Source organism: Hermetia illucens, chromosome 5, assembly GCF_905115235.1.
Source record: "Hermetia illucens chromosome 5, iHerIll2.2.curated.20191125, whole genome shotgun sequence".
Taxonomy (NCBI): domain Eukaryota; kingdom Metazoa; phylum Arthropoda; class Insecta; order Diptera; family Stratiomyidae; genus Hermetia; species Hermetia illucens.
The window spans coordinates 52,457,380-52,479,803 of record NC_051853.1 but is presented as its reverse complement, the minus strand read 5'-3'; the positions used below and the strand labels follow the sequence as shown (position 1 = coordinate 52,479,803).

Here is a 22,424-nt window from a genome sequence, read left to right as displayed (position 1 = left end):
CTTCGAGCACTTAACTTCTTTTTCTTCAGCCTCTTTGCGGTTCACAAGCGGAATCGGCTCATCGCGATTGATTGCACCAATTTGTTTTGTCAAAAGCCTGATCTGAGGTTTTCAAATCACCATCCAGCGTACCAGGCCATCGTTGTTTCGACCGACCTTTTCTTCTCGCCGTTTCTCACCGACTTCGATGTACAGGCCAACCTTAGCGAGGGAACTTTCATTAGCGCCAATTATATGATCAAATCATCGAAGGCGCTACATGTGGGAACTTCTCCACGATCGGCGCAACTCCATATAGATCGCGGATGTCCTCATTTCGGATGTAATCAAAACGTGTCACGACACTAGTCCAATGCAACATCTTCGTCTAGATTACCACAAGAGACCGCCGGTTATTGTCTTTTATAGTCAGCAAACACGAAGAACCATTGAGGGCGAAAGGCGGACGACAGTTTTCGGTAAATTTTAGATTTGAGACATTCATCGATGCCTCGATCACAAGGAACGCCTACTGTGGACTGCCACTTCATCCAGGTTGTGCTAATCCTTGAAGCAATTTTATAATGCAGTTCTCCATTGGCTGATAGCATTGACCCAAGATATTCAAATTGCTCAGTTCTGGACAGGTCAGTGCCTGTTTCATGTGGATTAGCTGACAGAAAATTCCGTGTTATTCAGCTTCAATTTGAGACTATGTTGCATGAGGCGATCATTTTATTTTTGGACAAGTTGCCCGAGAACGTTTTTACTACTGAACACTAGGAAAAAATCGCCTGCATAAAAAAGCGTGTAGGGCGGTGGACGCCAATGTCAAGTGTGACGATATCCATAACAAAAACAAAAAGGAGTTTTGAGTGGGCGCTTCCTTGATGAACACTGACGAAAATATGAACCGGTTTTGATACACCCGCCACACTTCGAACTTTACTTTTCGAATCGTGGTAGAACAATTGAGAATACCACGACACACGGTGAAACTCTTTCTCCAGATCCAGAAACGCAATGTAAAGAGGGCGATGCTTCGCACCGTGTTTCTCCATGAGTAACCGCGCAGCGTGTATTGCGTCAGTAGTTCCCCAGTTCTTGATAAATTCAGCTTGATTCACGGTTATTTGAACGATTTTGCGAATACGGTTTTCAAGAATGCGATTGAAAACCTTCACGGCTTGGGAAAGTAACCGAATCGCACGGTAATTTGAACATTCTGCTGGGCTACCTTTCTTTTTCCATATTGGAACTGTGGTACGTTCTTGTCGGTCAGATAGTGGTCTACGTTCCTAAATAACCCCATTGAAGAATCCACTGAGCCACAGTGTTGGGCTTCACCCTTTCGCTTTCCAGAGCACTTAACATTTACATTTATGCTGTTAATTCCAGAAGTTTTTACAAGTCTTTGTTCTTATTTAGATGATAATTTAGAAGGTGTCTGGTTGATTTTCTGAGTTTTTGTCACTTTCGGTACCAAGCGGAACTGTTTAATTCCCTTTTCCGATGGTAATAAGATAAATCTCTGCAAAGATCACTAAAAACGTGCGATTCAGGATTCCTAATTCATCTTCTTTCGCTAAAAAAATCCGTAGTTGCCCAAGGAGCTCCACTTTGTTATCATGAAGTTTATCGAACTTAGTCCAATCCGTTTTCCTAGGATTTCGTCTTTGTCTTTTTTTTCCTCGCTAGAATGGTCACATTGAATTCTAAGTATTGGTGGTCTGGTCGCCACTCTCTAATCAACTCGAACACCTTTGAACTGTAAATTTTTGGTTAAATACTTTCTTTCTCTTGACCCCATGAATGCGTGTATTTCGCACTCGACGTTCACAGCGGTGAGACCAGCTGAAGCTATGAAATCAAATAGCTTCCCTCCTCTGCTAATACTACTTCCCCAACCAATACATGGAGCGTTCGCATCACAACCTATCAAAAGTTGTAGACCGCTTTATTATGCATACGCTACCAGATTCCGTAGTTCTTCCGACAGCGGAGGACATAAAAAATTATACGCTAAGAAAGTAGAGGCAACCTAGACGTTTTCTCCCACGGCAATATTCAGGTATTGTGAAATGATCGTAACTAGGTCCTGGAAACAGAATCGTCTCAGCATGGTTGCCTCTAAAGTTTTGACATCAGGACATGCTGTCGATATGATTCGAACCCCAAACTCAAAGTTGGCATTACTTGCTGGATCGACTTTAAAGCAGCCTCATCTGCCGCGAAAACCTTGATTGTTAAATCTTTGCTTCGTTGCAGACTCCAAATTTTTTTCCACAGGTACTCCCAGGGGATGGTAAATTGTCCCTCTGACATTTTTCCATTTTTGGAGGAAACTGCCGCTGCAACGTTCAGAAATGAGGTTGTATGCCAATGGGAGGTACCAGCTTCGTGAAGATCTCCTTTGCTGATTTTATTACCTCCGGCACACCGGTTATAGTCTCCGCGGAAGCGTCGATATGAACTATAGTGTGGAGCACAACAAAACGTTACTCACGACAGATGTGTTGGTCTTACGCTTTTTGTGACCATTACCGCTGACCGAAAAGACTGGTGCGTCCAATACGGTCCCCACTTTCTGCCGAAGATTCCGCTTCCTTGCATCTGATTTCTCTACTTATTTCCACACTTTGTGGGGCAGCCACGTCCATGATTCTATCACCAAAGAAGCTTGACGATCTTTGTCTGCGACGTGTCATCGGGGTAAGGCGGCCTGATATTATTTCAAACAAAGAATTTGGCCAGCGCACAGGCCAGTCACCCATACGTGATTTGATCGGGAGGCAGAAGTGACAGTGGATGGATTACAAATTAAAAAGGACTGACAGCTGCATTACTGGCTAAGCTATACAGTGGAACACACTCTTCCAAGATGGCAAATAAAAAAGTCGCTCCAAGAGCACTTGGGGCAGAACAATGGAGGAGGAATGTAGGCGTCTTGGAAAGTCCTATAAGGAGTTGAAGAGCATTGCAGCAAGCCGTGAACAATGGTATCGTCGACACCCTATGTCCCACCGAAGGGTGAATGACAATATTATGTGCACTGCAAAGATCAAGACGAGCCAGCATCCAGAGAAAATATTTGGGGCACCTGAAACGATAAATGTAAATTGGATGAACTTATAGAACAACCCATTGTGAGTGACGTATATACAGTTTTCGGAAAGAGAGTTTGGTTCAATTGTAAGCCTGTCTATTGTCAGTGCTCCACTGGGACCCACAACGATCAACCAAGTAATTATTTTTGAATTATGGAAGGAGCCATAAGGCAGGAAATCAGCATGCCCAAAGTTTAGAAAGACATCGGCTGGGTGAGCAAACCTGCATAGAACAATCCACTAAGGCAGGTGGCTCGATAGAACGAGCTCTGCATGTGACACAGGAGATGACTAATGGCTAAGGTAGGCCAGATTCCAGAACCTTCCCTGAACGTTCCCTGAAAGGGGGTTTAATACTTGAACTGAAGAAGTTGCAAATGTCCTCTGCAAGGTGTTGAGCCTTTCGGGGAGGAAGCTCAATAACGAAGGAAGATATTTGCAAGGACCTAGAAAAATAATTTCGACCACTTTGTTTGTGAGAAACTGCAACTGGAGGGCTCAGAAACACGTATGACGGCATGTAAAGGACAACTAACTGATGCTCAAAATCGTGGTAATTAGTAATAGGGTTTCTCGTTTGGGTTTCTAAGGGTAGATCTTGTGCTTAGCCTGTGAATTTAATAGGTAAAAAGGGGCAGAAAGTGTATACCTAAATACAAAATTGACCCTCAATGCATGCTTTGTGGGAGAGAGTGGGCATCGAATGTTGACATGCCACGTTCAGCAGAAATACGAGCAGTACGCAGCAATAACAACGGGACCTGCCAGTGGATGTTGGATTCACAAGGGCAAAAACGTTTACATATACAACTGCTATACAACAGTGAGAAAAAATATAAGATATGTTCGTTATACATGCAAGAAATTTAAACTCCAAAATAATGGCAGGTGATTATGACGTGCAATCGAATTAAAATGATAAAAGCCGAGTTCATCTCGAAATTCTTGCGAAGCCAGGCTTGGTGGTTGCAAACATCGAAAATGCACCCATTTTGGGAGGAACAGGCGGGCCTCAATAGTCAATTTGATAAATTATAATAGTAAGGTCTGGTTTGCTAATGAGTACTATTTTCACTGCGACCATCCTCTAAACTGAAAGTGAGCCATGTGTGCGCTCCCATGGATGCAGCTGAAAATCAGGGTTTGTCTGTCAAACCATGTGAAAAGAATATGTTGCCAGAGATGCTATTGGGAGGTCTTGATTAAGACATGACAAATAACTAGCCACATATCGAAAGTATGCCTTGTTTGCGGATCTAGGCAGCGAATTCTATTGCTAGAACGAAGAAATCGACAGTTGCATGCTTTCCACAATGAATATTGTACCAGCAATCTAGCGAAACGCTAAACTTCAACGAAGGAAGCGTGTCCTCTGAAGCACCGTGCTGAGTTTGCGAGGAACACAATTAGCTGTCAATATATCTCCTTTAAATATTGTGCCACCGCTTTTTACGCTGCATAAAGAGGACCGACTAGACGTTGAACGTCTTTACCTTATCTGCGCTGCTTGTGGTCTGGGTGGTGCCTCCAAAAGTCCCTTTTGCCACGCTGCAAAGACCGTACTCGACTGGTTTAACACCATATTTGAGGCGTGCATGGCAGAAGGAATTTCTTCGGCTAGGTCAAAGAGGCAGAAACTAATTTTACTACTGAAACCACATAAGCAACCAGCAGACCAATCATTATGCCACCCGATTGGTCTTATATGATATATACGATAGAGCAAATATTAGCAAGGATAGTTTATAACAAGCTTCTCCCTTCCATAAAATATGAAGACAAACCTCGTTTAAAGCTGGCTCGTGATGCGACATCCTTTATTAAATGCTGTGTTTATTTGACGTTGGTCGTTGAAAATGTCTTTAATTCAGCCAGCTAGAAACAGATAAAGAGTTCATTGTTATTTGATTAACCTAATCGAAAATTATCTCACAAGACACACACCTTGGTACGATACGGATGAGGTATCTAATGAGCGCACGGGAATAGCAGAAATACTACAGGACTCAGTGTTGGGTGTTGCACTATGAAACATCATGTCCTTTTAGTGTCCAAGCTTATAATAAATATTTTGCAGGTGTTTTCCCTGTGGTTATAGTCACGGAATAGCCTGAAGATGCCGATGCATATCTTAATTACGCCATGAGCGCCAAAAATACGGTTGGACTTAGTGGAACAAATGAATGGTGCTTACCCGATTACCAACCATAGGGAAAGGTATACGATTAGTATTCGAGTTGGCGAACATACCATCAAGTAATGAATGACGTGAGGATCAAAATCAAGGGACATCTGCCCCATACTTGTAAGAAAGAGGCAAATACCAGCGTATCGCAAGTCCCTAAAGATGATGCCCAACAGTGAGGGTCCTAAATACAGCCACAGGTCACTTGTAACCCGAGTGGTTTGATCTACCCTATTATACGTAGTGCTGGCTTGGGTCGAAACACTGACGTCTGAAAATAACTGGAGGAAGGAAATACATTGGTTTTAGGAAAACCTTAAGCGGAGCAGTGTGTATTGCTGTCGGAATCGTGCCGATGGACATTCTAGCAAGTATATGGCACACTCTCAGTCCTAAAAAAGACGAAAGAATCTTTTCTATAATGGATACAGAATATCGAAGAGCGACAAGAGAGGAATTATAATGAGGGGGTAATTCGGTGAACCGTTACATTATCCAAAAACTGATTCTCCTTACCGAACACATGGTTAAATTTATTCCTGGCAAAGTATGGTGTTAGTTTTTCTTTGAGATATGAGGGATCCTAAGTCCACATTTACTTGATGTTACATCGGACCAGATGGGGAAAAACGTACTCTCCTTTTTTTTGTTTCACAGGCCTCTCCTTTTGGGCATAGCACCCAAGTATTCAGAAGATAGAAAGAATGACTAACGGTTTCGTCCAGGGCAGAGGCAACTCATCAGATGCTGCCTGACCTCTGCCCTGGGAGCTGCGTAACCAAAATGTTTGGTGGTTACAAGAAGTATCTTTACTGATTTAAGTTGACTGGTTCTCTCGTTAGTCTTGGATGCACTTTCTCACCTGAGGAGCCAAAGTATGTCATGATTTACTGTCCGCAATTTTGCTCAGAGAGGAAGAACTTAGAGGATTCTCTGGAAGTCAGAGGCAGGCTGGTATGCAATTCATAATTCGTAATTCGAAGACGAAGACGAAAGACGCGACTTTTCCGCGATGAAAGAAGAAAAGGAATGAGGGAGGGGGTAGTTGTTGTAAGAGGGGCAAAACTCTTACGATTTTATAAAACCTCCACCATTGTTGCTTGGTCATTAGTACAATGATTTCTTGAATATGCTAAATATGTGTCCTGCCATTAAAAAGCAGAAATGGTCAAGAAAGGGAGATGACAGTAATTATTTCAGATTATCTGGGCTATAAAAGCTAAGCAATGCATATGGGGTTGCTTTATATCGGAATTTAGAAAGTGCTTCACTGCTGTTTTCGTTCTTATTTAGGGACTTCGTTTAGCCCCTATTAACCTCAAACCCATTCTGTCAATAATTAAATACTCCATCACCAAATGAAGGGTGCTATTCTATTTTTATCAGCAATATTGACTCCCACTTAGGCGAATATAAATAGCAATACACGTGCAACGTCAGCAAAGATTAATTTTGTGGCATACCTGAACATGAGTGATGAATGGGGTGAGGTCATTTCCCTATTTTGGTAGCAGCTTAGTTGATTTCTAATTTTAGCTTCAATTTTGTTGTAAATATACAAAGGCAGGGTCTAAAAACACATGGTCGCAAAATACTTTGGAATTTACAGAAATGGGTTCCTTTTCAGTGAAGTTGAATGGCATTAACACTTGATAAAGGATGAATTGGTCTTACCTTAACCTTTTCCAATGATACTCAATAAGCTTTTTGGTTCCCCAGCTTATCCCAGCGATTATCTCCTTTGAATAAGACGCGTTATTTCCTTTTGATATTACCATACATAATTCCCTTTAATTTATTATAACAGAGAACCATAATCTTCGAGCTTACTGGCATTATGCTATGAAATTCATAAGATACGTTTCTATCTTTCAGTTCCTCCTCATGTTATGATGATATATGATGCTTCAGGGCGAGATGTAGCTGGTGTTGTTGGACCGCTTTTAGAAGGCGATAATTTAGTACTAACATGCGAAGTACGAGGTGGTAAGTATTTTCCATATTTTCATATAATGCGGGACGACAATAAGTAGACATCTACTATGTGAATGTGCTTGGCATATAGATTTAAGAGGAATAATTCCATCTCATTGTAAACTTAATTTTACTAAAACAGAAGGGGGTCTTTAAGATTTTGGAACGATTTTCAAATAACGTCATGCATCACGCATTCAATAATTACTCAATTCTCAGCTGCAACAGGTTGAATGACAGCCTGATAATTTCATCGCCGTGCACCTATTCAAAGGACATAAAACGAACAAAATGCTATTCAACACCTCTTCAAGCGATTTGCTTCAGGTGTTCCCGTGGTAGAGCCTTTATGACGAAATTAGCAATAGCCGGACACCACATGTTTCCGCTCCCCGTGACGATGGAATGTCATCGATTGCATTTATTAGGATCCCATAATAATTATTTTAGCTGACCGTTATTCACCTCCTTCATTGTTCTCGGCGTTTCACCCAGTGGCACTGTCGCCCAATCTACATTCATCCCTTAGTCCATAAAAGAGACCAACTACTGGGAGCTGTTAGATAGGAGGTGGTTGTGTGTCATAAATTTGCCCGAGGGAATTTTTATGAGGTTTCGAACGATATCGAAGTGAGTAATATTTTATATTGATCGATGAAATCTGTGGATTTTTCCCATAGCTTTACTGATATGTATGTGGGGACTATCTGTTCCTGCCAGCTCTTCGGGGTAGTATAGTTTCGTAAATCGGTATCATTCATTAAAAACTGGATGTTATTTTTACGATGACGCAAATACGAAGATGTCATCCAGGTGGATAAAGGATTCTTAAATACTTAACTTGTAACAGGCAACTTATATTGGATAATTCATTCATTTTACTATCAGATAGCGTTAGTTGATTGTCCAGAATGTAAGTGCCAATCACTTGAACTTAACGCTTGATAGATCATACTTCTGCCTACATTACAAAAATTTGAGCTTAAAAGAAAAAAATGTGAATTTCCATCACCTGGTGCCGCACTGTATAGACTCCCTATGTTAAGCCGAACTCACTTACCTTCGGTTAACAACATTGTCTAATGCTCTCACTCAGCTAGGAATCATGGTAGCAGAAGCATCATCTTCGCTAGAGATAAACTCGCCTCTGCCGGCTTCCCTCCCATAGTCCAATTGTTCTTCGAAGCCCAAGTTGGAATCCACCGTCCCCAAGTTCCAGCTTACCCGTTCGTAACCACAATTTGATGACCTCAATGGTTTCACCTCAATATAGTCCTGCGTCCCACCCACATTGAGCTGCATCTGTCAATTGACGTTGCCTCCTTAGCCAAATGCATGACAGTTGCTATCACATCCATAGTACTCTGATATACCACCTGCTAGGTCCATGCACAAGAGCATCGCATTGTATATCACCCTCTCCATGATTTTAACCATAGCGTCAAAAAGACAGATAATGCGATGTGAAGGAGACATACCACCTGGCACTTGGAGCCTCGGTGGTAGAACTAACTTCGGCTTTCCCCACTGGGCGGGAAACATTCCTTCCACCATGCGTAATTCAAATATAACTGCCAACTTGATGCCCAATACGACCGTAGATCTTCCCAAAGTTCTTTCTCAGTAATCCTAAATATCAGGAAGATATTCTTTTGAATTGTTGCCTGAAGCCCACTCTCTTTCAGTTATAGAAAAGGAGTTGCAATTATTTTCAACAAGAGCCACGGATACCTCGCTTGGGGTAATTTTTGTCCACATAACCCAGCATCGTAAGGGTTCGTATTAGCATCGAGACAGAGCTGCTTCTAACAATTCCGTTCACCTCTTCGTATAGCTTTCCTAATATAACTTTCAAGATCCCGGTATTACACTTCTAGTTGTTGATGTTTCGGCTCATCTTGCCCTTTTCCAAAGTCTTCATACTCGTCGTTCCACCAGTAATTGGGTTTTCAATTGCAATTGAATTGCTCTTCCAACCCAGCGTAGATATATTTCCTTGAAATGACTTCGTCTACGGCCTACACTTTTCCGCACAAACTATCCCCAGACACCTTACTGAATCTATTTAATTTCAGCATTAAATCCCATTTTTGTGTTAGCCTAATGCAGCTCACACCATCCCCAAATTTGCAAGTTCCGAATTTGTCTTTACATTTCAAAGGATACCTGAATAGAACATGTCTGGCCTTTTAGAAATAATTATTAGATATTTTCGGTAGATATATCTCCTGTCCTTTTTCCTCCTTTTGCTACTGACTCTTATCCATTCTTCGGGCTGCCAGGTTTCAGTTTCCTCCATTAATACGGACTGAGGGCGCAGTACAGAAACTACCCACTCTCGCGCCTATTTTTACCGGGTCAGCTTTCTTGAATAAAGAGGACTTATTCTTCTTCGCAGTTCCATGGGATTCCCAGGACTGACTAGCATTCCCTACTTCGTCTGCTGTTACCCAAGCTTGCTGCCTGACTTTAAAATTTCCTACTTGGAAGCTTTCCATTTCTAGTGCTCTAATCTAAGACAACTTAATGCATCTTATTAAGGTCCAGATGTTTTGGTTGATATTCCGCCTCTATTTAGTGAACTCACCCAGTTCATTTATACCTTGTTCAAGTGAAAGAGTTCTGCTCTCACGCTTTGTACCGAATGCAATTGTTTCGAACGTGGGACATACCTAGATTCCGTAACCGTAAACTAATTCTTCTTTGGCCTGACCATCTCGGCAACTATTCTCTTTGATCTTGTACAGTAAAACAGCACATGCCCTGGATCCTATAATATATCGCTGTATTCAGAAAAAATTGGGGAATCAACCAGTCCGAAGCGATGCAGAGACTACCTGCAGCAACCATGGTGTCCTGTGAGAAGCTGGGTAATGTGGTAATTGGTTCCTCTCTCTGTTTCCGGTAAAGCCGTAACGTAATGCTCACATTGCGTCCTGTGTGCCCTCCATATGTCTTTTATAGAACAACGCCCTCATTTCTTTTGCCAGAATGTTGGCTGAGATCAAGCCCGCTGCCACCGGTACTATCCCGTATGATATGATTCTCAAAGGGGTGCAAAACCTCAGAGCCCTCAGTCAGTAAACCAGATTCACCTGCCTCCACCTCTGAGGGAATGCATCAACAGACGCGTTTTGCAGAATATAGCGCACCACGGCTAGAAGTAACCCTCGAATGTTACACTTGGGGACCCAATACCAAGCCCTGTGGTACTTCCATTTTGGCCGTGTACTTTTTGGAACCCTAAATCATCCTGTCCAAACCTGGAGCCACATTGTCCTTAAGTCTACTACATATTTCTAGCAGTTATTCCTCGGCAACTGGAGGTAATAGGCACTCATTGAGTTAGATCATTGTCTGCCTTCCGCTGTTTTTGTGGTGAGAAAACAAAGTGGGCACAAGTTTTTTGAGAAGGTGCGAAGAGGTAACGGGGGCTTATTTTTGATCGTGGCTACCGAGTTTCCTCCTACAGCATTACAAAATTCCGATTTCAATGGTCCGTCAGTGCTATTAAGGAGCGGTCGTTTTCTGGCTTATCTGGGAGACTTTTCTACGATCCCAAATTAAGGATTATGTGCAGCTTAAGCGCCACGGAGAACATATCCTCCTCAAAAGCTTTCGCGTTCATCTGGGCAGCCTATCCGTCATTCTGGGAGGGCTCTTTCTATAGCTCAATTTGCCTTCCACTTTCATACAGATCGCTCTCTGACCACTGTAAGTGTAGTATTCTTTAACTTGGCGAGCAGTCCTTCTCTTCAGACGTCCTACTTCGATCTGTGATTCGCATTGGTAGCCGAAACCAAGGCATCCATATGACCGCTTCTGTACCACCTACTTCCTAAGCCGATATAACCCAGCATATTTTTACTCTCCATGCTTCCAATAGTTTGAGTGTCACCTTCAATGGTAGGCCAATGATGTCGGTTTGTAACCCACTATAGGCTTTCCGGAGCGTTCTTACAATTAATTTTTTAACTCCGATAAGGTTTAATTTTCTTTTCAAGACCTCACGAATCTCCCCGGTTTGATCTACCATTTGAGTCGCCTGGCTCACTTTTTGGTTCGGTGTATTCACCCCTCTTTCATCCTGAACCGAAAAACTAATGTCTCTTATCATTGACCTTAGATTCACATAAATATTCCTAAATTTATTGCGAAATTCACAGAATTCCAAGATGTTGTTACCCAGTGCGACAAGGGCAACTCCCGATTGTTCGCTACATATGTCATCGCCTGGGTAGTTAGGAGCCACAGTGTCTTCCATGTTGTGTGTTATTTTTCGTTATTTTCCCGCAACCAAGTTTTATCCACAGGTGGTGGTTTTTTCCTTATTCAGCCTGCACATAACTATGTCGATACAGGCATGTCTTCGAATGCACGCATATAAACATACGAAGCGATGCGCTTAATGGGGATTTGGCAACTCCATACAGGGATCTAAGTCTGAACGTTGTCAACCAATACTGAATAAAAGCGAAAAATGGTGACAAAAATAGGGAACACATTTCTCATGAAGTTTTATTCATGCTCATTATAGAGTCATCAAACCATCAAAACCGAACTGACCAAAGAACAAATTTAAATCATCATGAACGGTGCAACAACCGGTATCCGGTCTAGGCCTGCCTTAGTAAAGAACTCCCGACATCCCGGTTTTGCGCCGAGGTCCACCAATTCGATATCTCTAAAAGCTGTCTGGCGTCCTGACCTACGCCATCGCTCCATCTCAGGCAGGGTTTGCCAAGTCTTATTTTCCACCATAAATATTGCCCTTATAGCCTTTCCTGGCTGGATCATCCTCATCCATACGGATTAATTGACCCGCTCACCGTAACATATTGAGCCGGATTTTACCCACAACTTAACGGTCATGGTATCGCTCATAGATTTCGTTGTTATGTAGGCGACGGAATCGTCCATCCTCATGTAGGGGGCCAAAAATTCTTCGGAGGATTCTTCTTTCCAACGCGGCAAACGTAAATACTCCACTTTGAAGGCAAAAGAATTGTAAGTTTTTTTTGGCCACTAACAACATCACCTTGGCGTTGACAGAATTTTGCGCGTTCGTTTGGCTATCGAGATTACTACAATCGAAGTTCATGGCTTGATTTACGGTGCGGCGTTATTCAAATTCACAGTGAACATCTAGTAACGAATAATGCGATGTGCGCAGGAGATTTTACGGGTTTGAGTGTTTCGACCCAGAAAAGGAGTCAACAAGTTGAGAAAGGAAACTGACAGCATCACAAAAGCTCATCTTAGAGTCCATAGATGCGTTGTACTCTTAATTGGAAATTTCTATCTCTCCAATGATATGGCAGTCAGAAATATCCCTGAGGTGCGGAAGCAGAAACTTGCGGCATGTTCTAACCACACCCGCAACTATCACAAAAATCTGTAGCGAAGGATAGGCAACACCTTGTTTATCCAAAACCAAAGAGGATTTTCTAAACACTCCAGATTCTCGGGGGAAATGAACTTCTATATGTATCAAATAGCATATTTCTGGAGAAGTGTTTGGAGTGATCCCAGCTATTGCAATTTAGAAGTAGCATGAGATAGCGCCATGAACAGACGCCACTACATTTCTACACTTGCCCGAGGGGTTAATGATACACCTTCTTGAATCCACCTATACCCTCCCGTTGTAAAGCAGAAGAGACTACGTTGTTTTTTGCACAAAATATCTCCTAGTAGATGTAGGACCCTGCAACGTTTGTCATTAGCTAAAGTAAGCGCAAAATTGCAGCTGCAGCCTTGATGTGTTCAAAAAAGCTCATCTTTTAGTAGAGCGTCAATTCAAGCCACTTAACCATTAGTTCCCACTTGCATCAATATGCTAACTTTGCTTTGAGTCTCTCGAACACTGCGGAAAGAATTGCTGCAACATCATCCGCATTACCAACCAGGCACGACTGTTCTGGCATGCGAGTCCTAGCAGATTATCGCAGGAAGTGTTCCAATCATGCGGTCCTAAGGTGGATCCCTGTGCTACTCCCGATGTGGTCTCCACTCCCCTCTGAGTCTCTGATCTGTCATAGAGCAAGGAGCGGTCTCCCAGATAATCCCTCAGTAGCCACAAAATATATCTGGGTATATTGAAGGAATTCTCGAGTGTGCCAGCCGTATCTGTCCATCATACTGAATCGAAGGCGTTTCCGGCATCCACTGTTGTGAGGAGCACTACTCGTCGAGATTGACAGCTATTTGTCTCAGTTAGATGAACCGCATCCACAACCTTCATAACAGCACCGTGGATCTCCTTGCTGTAAAACTAAACTGCTTTGGGGTGAATCCTCGGCAGAACGAATTGCTTCAGGCTTTCTACTCCTAATGAGATTCCGGGCACGTGGCGGAATGAAGATTTGTCCAGCTTCAGGGAGCTGAGGAGAGAAATCTTTGACATCTACTACAGGCACAAATATTGGCGGCCATACAGAGACTGCCAGCGAGGAGGACTGTGAGTCAGAACCTTGCTTGAAGGATATGCAGCCGTCTCAGATGCCCGAGAGTATTAAATCGGTAATTAACATAAATAAGACCGGTTGGGCTGTAAACAGACAGCTTAATGCCAGTTATGCCATCTCTCTGGGATGGGAGTCGCGGTCATCAATCTGCGAATGACTTTCGGTCAATCAGACTCATCTCTATTATGTGGAAGACCTTAGAAATCCACTTAAAAACGATTATGGAGAAACAAGAAAATCCACAAAAACAGCGCTTTACTAGGTAATCGGCACGGTTGAGCGGTCAATACAGTGCAAGCAGATACTCTAGCTGCCTTCCTGGATATAGAGAGAGCATTCAAAAAGAATACTATCAGCGTCATCAAGGAAGCCAATCTTACGCATTGGAGAATATTCATGCTAAGCACCAGCATAATCCAGTGGGATCCGGAAGGTTGCCACTTGATCAGAGCTGTGAACAAAGGTACAGACAAGGGTGCCGCCATTTCTCCGATGCGGACGGGAGCGGGGTGAAGTTAGTGGGGTATACCGACGACTTGGTAATATTCTTGTCAGGTTTCCCTCCATTGTGAGTGACTTCATGGAAGGTACGTCAGGAAAGGTACGCCAAGATGCGTACTCAGCATAAACCCAACCAAAACGAATTGATGCTATTCACCACAAAGGCAGGGGTACGCAAATTCGACCTTCCGCGGCTGACTGAACGAAGATTGGTTCTTTCTATCTGGGTATGCTGGGGTGTAGCCCTGGATTACCACACGCAATTTGAACTGCACGAAAAAATTTGTTGTGGACTTTCCAATCAGGGCAGAGTGGAAGACAGGCGACGTGTTGCAAAACTTATAACACTGTATTCTTCATCGACGGATCAAAGATGGTCTCTAGAGTTGATGTGAGAGTTTTCTCGAATATGCATATTGTGTCCAAGTTGTACGGTCTCCCAGGTTTCGCTAGCGTATTCCAAGCGGAAGTACTTGAGGAGCCTATCGATCGTTGGTGCGTAATCCGACCCCCATAGTCAATTGATCGGTTATTAAAGCTACTCAGCGTGACATCCTCCAAGCTAGTGAGTCAGTGGAAAAATGCGCTGAACAGTCTGAGCGGCACGCTCAAGTTTACCCTCCTTTGGATTCCTGGTCATAGGAACATAGAGAGGAGTGAGCGGGCTGATGGACTGGCCAGGCGGAGCTCTGCTCTTGGCAGTCCTTCGGGTGGTACAGTCTGTGCCTCGCTGCGAGTGTCAAGTCTTTAAATGCGTACAAGATTACGGCGGGCACTGGCCTTTAGGCGGCCATGCCGCCAGACACGACATACCCTACGATTTGTATTGCCGCAGCTGTGGAGAAAAGGGGAATATGTTCAGGCGTTTCCTTTACGATCACCCAACTTTAGTTGTTAGAGCCATGCTATGAACACTAATTAGTTGGAGCCATGCTATGAACACTAGGTAAACCATTCTTTAGCTGCAGGGTGGGCGAGCTGCTTTCCTCCGTGAATGCTAAGAGCTGTCTCTGAAGATCTGCTCTTATAACAGCTGTGATGGTGTTAAGAGTTTGTGGCAACAAAATGGCGCACCACAACGCTAATCGAGCTCCTCCTCCACTCAATCATATCTAACCTACTAGAGAGAATCTTTGATCGCATCAAACTACTGTGGGAAATCACCATTGCTACAGAGCACAGTGTTGATCACAGAAGAGTCAATGCAAATCTACTTTTCAAGGAGGAACGAACGTGCTTCATAATCGATATAGCCGTATCATCGAACAGGAACATTAATGAGAATCAGCAAGCAAAAATGCGGAACGACTTCCGATTGGTGGACGATATGATGCAGACATGGTGAGTGCGGAATCCCAGCTGTGGTTTTAGCGACGAGGTACTCCATCTAAACTGCCATTCTTGCAGCTTATGCTGTAGTCCAAAAAGTCCTGTTCGTTAACAGTCTTGACTATATATATATGTATAAGTAAGTCATCTTTGCAAAACATAATCATTTATTCCTTTCTCAAACTCTACTTTCTGTAATCTTTGCCATCTTGCAAGAAGATAACGGTCGGTGGTATCAGCCATGGCACACTACGTTAATATGGCATGATCCATCTCATCATCCTTGCCATGAGACACTGGGACTAATTAAATGTACGTTTATAGTTAGAGTGATAGGAAACATTTTAAAATTAGTACCATATGTGATTGAGCGTCCTCGTATGCTAATTTATCGACACGTGCCTGGAATTAGACAGTTGAATGATTGTGTATACAGAAGCTCCCTTACTTCGAACCTACTTTGAAGTTTTTAGATCCTCTAATGAAATATTTATTCTCGCGGGACATGGGTTTGAATGACTGGCTGAGAAGTCGTCTTTTGTCCCGGAAATTCGACATGGGTTTGATTCTAACTCAATTGATATCGCTGCCTATCAACTTTCTATATGTAATGCGATTTTTATAGCTCCTTTTTAAGGTTTTGTGTGAAACAAAACCTTATTAGAATGGTGACGGTGTCTGTCTGTCCGTCTGTCCGTCTGTCTGTCTGTCTGTCTGTCTGTCTGTCTGTCACACCCGATTTATTCGGAAACGGCTAGACCGATTGTCACGAAAATTGATGAGAGTATGTAATCTGGTGATCCCTTTACATGCAGTAAGTGGCGCCATCTTGCGTTAAGTTTAAGGGGGGGCTCTCCGTACATGTGAATGGAGGGTGCAAATTTTTTTTTCACAGAATGTAGCCAAGTAGGGTATCAAATGAAAGGTCTCAATTAGTACTTTTCGAATCTGGTTCAATATTTGATATTAGATGAAAGATAGGGGAGTCAGGGTTGAAAATATGACCCACAAAAAGTGTAACAGGTCTCGTTCTCAGAATCTATCCAACCGAAAAATCTGGAAAAAATCACAGTGGTGCATCTCTACGAAATCTAGGCCTCAAAATATATCCGGTTCCGATATCTGCACAAATAAAGTTAATAATAGTATATTTCCACATTTTAGAAATTTACCCGGCACCCCCCCTTATGTTCATCCCAGAAATACAAAATTTGGCATGAGTGTAACGAAGAATATAATGCACAGTTTGGGCAAGTTTGAAGAAAATCCAACTATTATTAACAAAGTTATTGGGGGTGAAACTTTACAATTTTTTGTGAATTTCGTGCACTCTACAACCCGCATGACGTCATCATCACATATCAATTCGTCAATACCACAACGAAATGAATTTTTATGAATTGGGTCGCAGACAATTATTTTGTTTTAGTTTTTTAGTTATTTGTCAACCAGACATGTGTATATGTAGGTATATAATATATGCGTGCTAATGAACTTTGCGGCTAGTGCCTAATTCAGATAGATATAAGACGTAAATCGGAAATATGGGTACGATAAATTTAGATATGTGCATATATGTGTACGGCAGGTAATAGGCAGTTTGTTTGTTTAGGGTGAGCATGATATCTATGGCTCTAATATGTACGTATGTCTCGTAGTTTGGAAAACTATGAAGGATTATGTTGGATTTGTAGCTATATACGGACAGAGAAATGTGCGTCTCTTACATAAGATGAACACAAAACCTTTATACCCGAAGCGCGAGCTTCCGGTATTCCGACTTGTTATTTTTTACAGATGTCAATAACGAAATTGCCTAGTTACAAATTTTAAGGATGCTAATAGTTCTTGAGTTCTAGACTGAAATTCAGTACGAGCTTAATGAACCATTTGAAATACTCTTTGAATTTATTAAGCTTGTACATATTTCACTAATCTGTACAGTATCGTACTGCCTGTTACATCCTTAAAATAGGTTCTTTAGAAGTTTATCCTTGAATATGATATCTGGAACCTTGGATTTCCACACAGTTTTTTTCTTCTTCTCCTGTAGAAATAAATACAGTCCTAGTAGCTGTGCTCGTTTACCAGCAAAATCCTATTTCCAGCGGACGAGTTTCCTTTTTTAGAAAAAAAAAACTGCTGCTCTGTTATTTCGGTGTTGTACAGAGTCAATATTTTCCACTTTCTCTCTGTGCAAAAAAGAGCATAGGAAAGTCCTGGAGCATATTTTCACGTACGTCTCTGAAACATGTCCAAGGCACATTTGTAACGTTGACCGCATGAAAATTAAATATTGATTCCTCTTAAAAGCTTTTCTCCACTTATGCTTAGTTAAATCCTTTACATTGGCGATATTGAACTGAATACGCTCATGTGTTGGAAGCAAGTAGATACGTTTTTGGACTGTCGCAGGATAAATATCAATATATTTTCTATGGCGGCAGGTGTAGGTGAAAAATTTCAAGTATCTCATAAATGAAATGATGACGGTCATCGTATTTTCAACATTTTTTTATTGTTATTTTGGTCGGTGTTGGTTTCTATCGTTGTTGGTCATAAGAAGAGTGAGATGTGAGTCCGATGGAGTGGAGTCCTTGAAAATGAAGCTGTTATTTAGAGAAAGAACGTGCTCGCCCTTATGGTTTTTTTTTTAGATTGGTTCGCCTATTATTGATGACGGTAGACAGGAGATATAAATTCAGCATATGCGAATTCGTTTTTATTCATTTCAAACGAGGATCTTTCAGTTGTTTTATTGGGGATGGGGAAGGAACTATATGTGTTTTTTAAGTGTTCATATGATAGAAAAAATTATTTCATTTGCATTTAGAATGAGAGAGCTATATAAAAATTTAGCCATAACTTTCCTCCATGCCAATGTATCAATTCCAAACGAACGTTGAAGCAAGTTCAGGCTATTTAGATATATGTATAAGTGGCCGCTCAAAGGAGCCCAAGTGTGTGCAATGGGGCATCGTTTTGGTGTCAGAAGCTCCTAAGATCGTAATTGCTGTGGGAGAGACAAGAGAAGCAAAATCTAAATCCCCCATCCTTATAGCCACCTCTTACCTCCTGAAATCGCCTTAAGGTGACAAAAGAATTATTTGCCTAGAGTTCGCTACCTAGTTGTAGCTACAGCTCCACAATCTCAAAGTAGATACCTCAGGGTTTCCCCCTCCTCTCCGCAACAGTGCGAAATGTGGGATATGCTTGTTTGGCAGCATGATCCCATGTAGGCCAGTAGCATGTGCATATCGTTGTAAATCTGCACGCGTTTCACCTGGCCAGTCTATGTATTTGCTAATTCAACAACATCGCCCCGACCATTGAAGAAACGCAGAGATCCCGAGATATTTAATCTTAGATATTACTATGGCGGAATGGCATCTTGACTCACTGGGATAGTGTATCACGATTTAATATGGAAGGCCAGTTGAGTAATTTCTGCGCAGCGCCAACTATCATCACAATTTAACTTGGAATTCAAGAGACTCACTCAGACACTTTACATTGTAGGAAAATGACAACCTTTCGCTGTTCAGTTACAGATATCCTTATCTTTGACAAAAACAGCCTCAAGTCCGTTTTGGTTGGATTTCTACAGAATCCTTACCTAGCACTCCTGAAGCACACCTTTGCAGGGCGGTCTCTTTAATCTTGCTTTTAAAAGAGTCGAACAAACCACACACCAGTATCAACAAGACGTCGACACACACCATCACCTTCACCTGGCTTCTGTTCAGTACCAGTAGAATTTCATGGGTCATTATCAACCAAAACATTGGAGAGATGGGGTCACCCTGAACGTCCCCTACTAGTTCTTCACATAGATACTATCAATTTACATCGATAACCCTCCAATCTTATTCCGGCGATAGCATCCTCGATGGTAATTGCCTATCCAAGAGCTATCCTCTGTATATTTAAAGTAGGGGTGCTGAGACTACGAGAGAAGCGACCAATAGTCGTCCTTTAGTATCTATGAGTGACGGCACTCTAGAGTCTTCAAGTGAGAAGAAGTTCAGCCTAATTGGTGAACAAGGTTTTGCCCGCTCGTTGCCACGTGTACCTCTTTTCGGTGTGAAAACTATGTGCACGCATCTGCCGGAAAGTATTGCATGCGTGAGTAGAGTGCAGTCCTCAGAAATTTTCTGATCAAAGTAAAAAGTTGTTTTTTCCTACGATCGGATATTAATTTTTGTTAATCGTAGATGCTCATTTCGAACACCAGTTGTGCATTTCTTCAGTACACTGCCATCTGTTAATATTGGGTCTGCCTTCTGCTATGGTGTTTTGATTGGGTCTAGAAAGGAACTTAAGGATATTGTACTTTTGGTGGCTGGAAAGTGCTTCATTTGTTACCTCTCTCTTCTTTGCGTGATATCCCGTGTTACTATTGAATTTGGATATGTGGCTATTTCTTTTTTTTCTGGCCATTTTCACTTCTTTCGCGTGTCTTCTTCGTCGTACCAAAACCGATCTTTTGGTTTATCCTATGTGTCTCTTCTCCCAGTCGGGACACGTTACTTTGTGTCCGCTGGACTCGTATTTCAATTTTCGGCTCGTTTCTCTCTGTTTCTGGAGCATGACTTTATTCCGAAGAGTAGCGGCCAAATGATTTATATTTGACAGGGCTGACTTTTATCCTCGATTAGGGAAGCAAAACGAAGTAGCTTCAGGGAAATTTATGAAGGAATAGAACAAAACCTCAGAAGCATCCAAGCTATACAAAGCGATAGTCCAAGACTAGCCAATATCTTCTGTCTGTCTGAAGAAGAAAGAAGGGATATTTATCTCCTACCCCAGGGCAGAAAGCAATAGCATCCTGTGTGATTTCCCAACTAATAGAAAGAAGTAGGAAAAAAGTTTATTGGAAACTCGCGAAAGAGCATATGCTCGGAAACTACCGTAATCTAGGCAGTGGGAACCTTTAAACCACTGAAATCACCCAGAAAAAATGTCATTTGCCAAACTTGTCGAATGCATCTTTCCATTTGCATATACAGATGCAGCGACGGAGGGCGATTTTCAGAATGTCTAGGAGTACCAGTGAGGCGAGCAACTGCCTAAATCGAAAAAGAATTGATATTTTTTTAGGCGGCATCCCAAATTCCTGATAACAAGGGAAATTTAAACTGGGGGAACTTGGTATTGAAATGCGGCTTGACAATCAGTTGTAGTTTGATGGATTCCTTACGGCAGTGAGAGCAGGCGCCGGGGCCACTGGTCCAAAGAAACTGCACTTTGAACCAATGCGTAAGCACACCAGCAGGTGGAAAAATATGCCGCAGACAGATATGGCTCCTTCAGTCTTAAAGGGACAGGGCATTCTAACCGACAGTCTAGCCACTATTGAGGCACTTAGGTCCGACCAGGTAAATTTCAAACTGATATCGGAATGCTTTAATAGATTGATCACCTGGCTTACACAATAAGGTATATCTACCCGGGGTTTCCAGTCACATTGGGTTCGAAGGCAATAAGGCAGGTGCGGCGTCGCTATACGGTCTAGAACTATTCTTTAAAGTAAGAAATGGATCCATGGCTTTGACATTGACAAATTAAGGGAAACGGCTGAGACAATTTTACTGAAGTAACTTACCAGGAAAGGAACAGTCCAGAGTGTACATGTACAAACTCAAGCGCTCAAAAAATTGTTTAAACCAGTAGAGTCCGGAGCATAGTGGCAGTACTCGCTGGTTACTGCAGGCTAAACTATCACCCAGGGAAGCTAGTGATATCTACGGACAATGTCTGTGGATTTTGTGAGGAGGGTGATGAAACCTCCACACATGTTCTAGCACAGTGTCCGGCGCTGCCAAATAGGTTCTTGCACTTCGGAGAATACTTAATACTTAATAATAATAATAATACACTGAAGTAGGCAAGATAATAAAGTTCTTGCCCGTTGTAGGTTTAAACGACATACTATTGTTTATCGTCTTTTAAGACGGAATGCCACGTCGCTCGACAATATTATTATTATTTCCTTAAATGACTGGCGTTGCTACAGCTCAATAGTGGGGGAATGCGTTTGGACTAGTAACTCTAGATTCGGTTCCGACGAAGAAAGTGTAGGAGCTCTTCCCAGAATCTTTCTAGTTCTTGCTGAATTGTTAATGCTTTCATATAAATGGATACCCATATTTGTTTGTTTGTTGTTTGTTTTTTGATTCATTATATAAGAGGCCCCTGTTGAATCTAGCTTCCCATAGGTTATCCTCCCTCACTGTACCTAGCTCGCTTGACGGCTTGCCCCTCATTAGATTTATTGCCCGCTCCAATGCTTGACTTATTCGTGCAAGTCTCGCTTCTGTAGCAGCGGATTGGACATCCAACATCGCGAAAGAAATTTATTAGGATTGATAGCAAAGCGAATTTTCAGGTCACATTTCTTGGAAATCAACCACAAGGAAAGCCACCGAAAAAGAGTAAGTAATCAATTGCTCTCAAGGCTGGAGAGCATCATGAACTAGCTGGAGGCAAAAACTCCAAGTGAGTTGTAACGAGATGGAAGCAGTAGACAGAATATAGCTATATTGTACTTTGCTTCCAACTACAAATTCTTCCTATATTTTAGAAATGAACAACTATTAGATTCTCCGAAATACCTCCATACGTACACTCTTTGTTGATGTTTTCGAAAGTCGTCTCGAAATTGATGAAGGATTTGCAAAGGATAATTCCGCGGAAAACTTCAAACCTGAAGACTTTACTCAGCTTAAGTGCGTCCTTGGCGGAGTTAAGGAGAAATTTACTGTATCATGCACTAAGTCCTGGATACTATTGCCACTGACTAAATATTACAATCTTTTAATAGAATAATAGTGGAAGATGTGATTTTTTGATCTCCAAATTTGCCTTTGAAACATCGTTAAC

At 42.1% G+C, this 22,424-nt stretch overlaps 1 protein-coding gene across 1 annotated transcript in view; it reads left to right on the top strand.

Annotated features, from left to right (window-relative positions):
• The window catches only part of LOC119656877, a 528,228-nt gene that overhangs the window by 287,681 nt on the left and 218,123 nt on the right, over window positions 1–22,424 (top strand). The window contains exon 6 of the mRNA XM_038063542.1: window positions 7,147–7,257. Within this exon, the coding sequence (XP_037919470.1) occupies window positions 7,147–7,257 (111 nt within the window). The remainder of the gene's footprint in view (window positions 1–7,146; window positions 7,258–22,424) is intronic.